Source organism: Notothenia coriiceps, unplaced genomic scaffold (genome assembly GCF_000735185.1).
Source record: "Notothenia coriiceps isolate Sejong01 unplaced genomic scaffold, NC01 NC01_scaffold00034150, whole genome shotgun sequence".
NCBI classification, from domain to species: domain Eukaryota; kingdom Metazoa; phylum Chordata; class Actinopteri; order Perciformes; family Nototheniidae; genus Notothenia; species Notothenia coriiceps.
Window position 1 is genome coordinate 161 of NW_011366851.1, and position 4,712 is coordinate 4,872.

The 4,712-nt window shown below is 40.3% G+C and overlaps 1 protein-coding gene across 1 annotated transcript; it reads left to right on the forward strand.

The window, feature by feature from the left end:
* Positions 1-1,306: 1,306 nt before the first annotated feature.
* Positions 1,307-3,445, forward strand: rpl7a (ribosomal protein L7a; the record flags this gene model as incomplete). Its single annotated transcript, XM_010790355.1, has 7 exons — positions 1,307-1,430; positions 1,623-1,772; positions 1,994-2,134; positions 2,384-2,463; positions 2,689-2,819; positions 3,128-3,197; positions 3,306-3,445. Coding segments are annotated over 7 exons (801 nt in total), but the record flags the coding sequence as incomplete, so codon positions are not given.
* Positions 3,446-4,712: the final 1,267 nt, after the last annotated feature.

The following is a 4,712-nucleotide window of genomic DNA, read 5'->3' on the forward strand; positions in this document are numbered from 1 at the left end:
TGTATTTATGTTGCCTGTTGTCATTATTTTATTATGATAGTCGATCGATATCAGCAATATGTCGTATGTATGCAATTTCCGATAATATGGACATTATTAAATAACAAAATGACGGTAAAAACGCATTAACACTGTTAATTGTAACACTGATCCTGAGTCAGTAATTTATATTTTAAAACATCAAAGCAGAAGCGTGTAGGCATCTGTCACATCTGACTCCAGATCGGTGCGTAAAGAGGCCACGTAATCACGGTGCAAACCTCGCGGTATTTAGGCTACCCAGAATCCCTAGGTCTTCCTTTCTGTCTGAACCAACATGGTGGGTGCATAGCTGATTCTTCTGTTGCTGTTCTATCTGTTTGCATCCTTTAATGTATGCATATTTCAACATCGCATAATGTTACAATGGCTTATATAAAGTATGTCCGTTAGTTTAATGTAAGAATTGTACGTCGATGTTTTGTTGTTTTCGGGTAAAACTTGGTTAAGTTGAAGCTAGTCTAGTCGGTACGAATATCACCGCGACAGAAGCTAACGCTGGTCAGCACGCTTGTTTTCAGGAGCAGTTCTGCTGTTATTTAGCATTTTCCAAACACGTTTTAACTAGTAATAATAACCTTGCTGACTTTAATTAATATTGTGACTAAAGTAAGTGCACTGGGACGTGTAACTTGTATCCTGGTGATATACCCGGTAGTGTTGAGATAGCTTAAGGGCCTGAGCAGTGCTTCTGTTTGCTTGAATGGTAACGTTACAGTTAGTAGTCATGGGTCAACTCTAGTCCACCTTTTAGTGACTTTGGTGGCTTGTTAGTCATGCAATGTGAGATTGTCTTTGTGTATTTTGAGTGTCTTGGTTGTTGAAAGTATAGCTCTTCAGTGGTGGTGGTGGCGGCTAAGCTAATAGCATCCACTGTAACTGTATGGCATGCTGACTGTGTAGACCAGTCAACATGGAGATTTTGCTAACTCAATTCAGGGCACTGTTTTGGAGACTAACTCCTACATGTAGACTTAACATTGACAACATGCTGGTCTTCAGATTTGGCTTAAACTATGTATAGTGGAGAAAATAGTTGTAAGGAGGATAATCTGCTTGCTTAGCAATTGATGCTAAAGCCATGTTATGTTAATCAGAGCTGAAGTTATTGCTCTATTTAAAGCAGAAAATTGCCTAAAGAGTCCAACGACTGTATAGTAGGATAATGCACTTAAATCATAGTAGATGCAAATCTTAAGGCTTCAATTTTGTGTAGTGTGTTTGTATGTTGTACTCCAATGCATCCTAACACTTGTTTTCTTTTTGACAGCCTAAGGGAAAGAAGCCTAAGGGGAAGAAGGTGGCACCTGCCCCTTCAGTGGCCAGGAAACATGAGGCCAAAAAGGTAGTAAACCCCCTCTTCGAGAACAGGCCAAAGAACTTTGGCATTGGTGAGTAACCATAGGTTGAGTTTTGTAAGAACCAGGCTACTACTGTGCAGATGATGTAAAGAATATTTGCTATCTTAAGAACATTGAGGACAACTTTGATCACCAAGATCGCTGATGCACTTGAGCTTTAGAATGAGAAAAGTCCTTAGTTTAATTCCAGATACTGATCAATATTGCATTTTTTTCCCACAGGCCAGGACATCCAGCCCAAGCGCGATTTGACCCGCTTTGTGAAATGGCCTCGTTACATCCGCCTGCAGAGGCAGCGCTCCATCCTCTACAAGCGTCTGAAGGTTCCCCCTGCAATCAACCAGTTCACCCAGGCTCTGGACCGTCAGACCGGTGAGTTGAGAACGGTTTCAGCTAATAGATGGCGGCTTGGTCCTTAACAGTACAATTTGTAGCTTTGCAGATGATGTTAACAATATTTGCTATCTGAACGTCTGTGCTGACATTCCCACCAAGATCACTGATGCAGTTACTCCAAGTTATATCCACTTGTGATGCTGAACCAGCTGTGGGTGTAGCTGCTGTTTTAAATGTTCTCTAATGTTCCTCCTCAGCCACACAGTTGTTCAAGCTGGCCCACAAGTACAGGCCAGAGACCAAGCAGGAGAAGAAGCAGAGGCTGCTGGCCCGCGCTGAGCAGAAGGCTGCTGGGAAGGGAGACACCCCGACCAAGAGGCCCCCTGTCCTCCGTGCTGGTGAGTAACAGAGTAAAGGTGTAGATGAAGACACAATCAATTTTAGTATTATTAGTTGGTTTGGACTTTCCTGTGAGGTCTTCTAAAATGTGGCCTTGATGCAATGATGACACAACTTTCTTCAACTGATTACCTGATGCTTTTGAGCTTTTTAACCCTGAGCATTGGCCAAAGTAAAAAATAATGTAACTGGTGGGATATGAAGGGTGTTTTCTGGTTGGAAAGTTAAATGTTCCTATTAATCTACAGGTGTGAACACTGTCACCTCTCTGGTGGAGAGCAAGAAGGCCCAGCTCGTCATCATTGCCCACGATGTGGATCCAATTGAGGTAAGCATTTTTATTTTAACAGTTGAGTCTAGAAAGTGGTCCCTAGCAATGATGAATGAATTTCTTCACCTGAATCCTCTATGTGGATCAAACTTGAGCTTTTTAACCCTGAGCAGAGACCACAAACTGCAAGAATGCATGTTGACATTTGTCGTGAACATTAAACTACAACATAAGAGTTTTTAATTTGTTCCTAAACGTTCCTGTTGCTCCCTGCTTTTCCAGCTCGTCGTCTTCCTTCCCGCGCTGTGCCGTAAGATGGGCGTCCCGTACTGTATCGTGAAGGGCAAGGCTAGACTGGGCAGACTGGTGCACAGAAAGACCTGCACTTCAGTCGCCTTCACACAGACAAACCCGTAAGTGTGCACATGTTGTGTTTAAAATATAAGATTTGCCAGTTTATAAGCACAGCTGACTAAAGCTGCTGCATTATAGTAACTACTCAATCATTTCAACATAGATGTATTCCCCATTGCAGTCCTCTTTACCAGTTTGTTTCCAAAGTAGTCTTAACTGGAAATGTTGACGCATTTTAAGTTCTTACATGTTTATAAAATAATAATGTAGATGAATGTACCGTATTTAAGTCAACATGATCATTAAATTGGTCATTATTTTTAGCTCTAGTTTCAGCTCCGTATTAACTGACTCTGTTCTCTTCCAGTGAGGATAAAGGTGCACTAGCCAAGCTTGTGGAAGCCATCAAGACCAACTACAATGACAGATATGAGGAGGTAAGAATTCATTTAGTAAACTTTTAAAAGTCTATCCATGAGTCAAATTGTACTCGAGTATAAAGAGCAATGTGCACTGTTTAATCCTCATTCTAACTTGTTTTCCAGATCCGTCGTCACTGGGGAGGTGGCATCATGGGCCCCAGATCCACAGCCCGCATTGCCAAGCTGGAGAAGGCAAAGGCCAAGGAACTGGCCACCAAGCTTGGTTAAACTATTTGGAATAAAAAATGTATGTCCTAAAAGACTGTCCTTTGTTGTTGTTAGTAAATATACAGTACTTTGGAATCAAAATGCATCTGTAGATTAATTTACTGCACAGTGATGTGCTGGCTCACCTATAAGATCCTTACAGCTTTTATTTTCCCTCAGTAAGGCATGAAAAGATACAATTGGGACACATGATGATTTTGGCAAAGACAGTAATGACTTGATTCATTGTTTTTTTTTTATGTATTTACAGGTGAAGATGATACTTCAAACAATGTTAAGTATTTTTAATTTTAGGACGGGATGCATACAAATGTGCCTCTTCAAAATCCTAAACGTTTCCAACTTTCTTGACATGGTAAACAATTGTCTTTTTTATTGGGCGAAATGGTTTTAAAATACCTTTCATCAGAAACGGGTTTATTGCCAAGTATGTTAACACATAGGAGGAGTTTCTAACATGGCTGGTTTTATGTTACCATATTTAAAGATGTAGAACAATCAAATGCTAAACAACTTCATTGAATTTATGCTGCCATGATTACATGGTAATGAGTAATTAAGTTGTGTACAATCCATACATGCAGTACTAGACACTGTTTATGATAAGTAAGATATTTTTAAATGTGGTTTACATTTTTTATGAATATAGTTGAAAGGAGTCCAGTATCATCAATCGGGTTAATTGCTAGGTACATTCAACATACAAATGTGCTTTAGTGTTATGGTGCTTATAAAGGTATGCCTATTAAAAGCAATTACTGAAAGTCTAGGAACAAAGTTCTGAAAAAGATAACTATACCAATATGTTCACTTTGTCATAATCAAAATGGAATTTTCTACATTGTAGATAAAATAATACTCGAGACATCAAAACTATAAAAGAACACTTGGAACTATCTAGTAAACAAAACAATCCAGAATATGATTTATATTTTTAGATTCCTTAAATTATCCCCCTTCGCACACTCTTCATGAGGTCGTCACCTGGAATGGTTTTCCAACAGTCTGGAAGGACTTCCCAGAGGAGCTGAGCACTTGTTGGCTGCTCTTCCTTCACTCTGCGTGCAGTCCAACTGATCCAAAACCACCAGCAAAGCCCCCCCCCAAATCACACTTCCTCCTCCATGCTTCCCGGTGGGAGCCACACATCCAGAAACCATCCGCTCACCTTCTCTGTGTCTCACAAAGACACTGCAGTTGGAACCAAAAATCGCAAATTTGGACTCATCAGACCAAAGTACAGATTTCCACTGTTCTAACGTCCATTCTGTGTTTCTTGGCCCAAACTATTCTCTTCTTCTT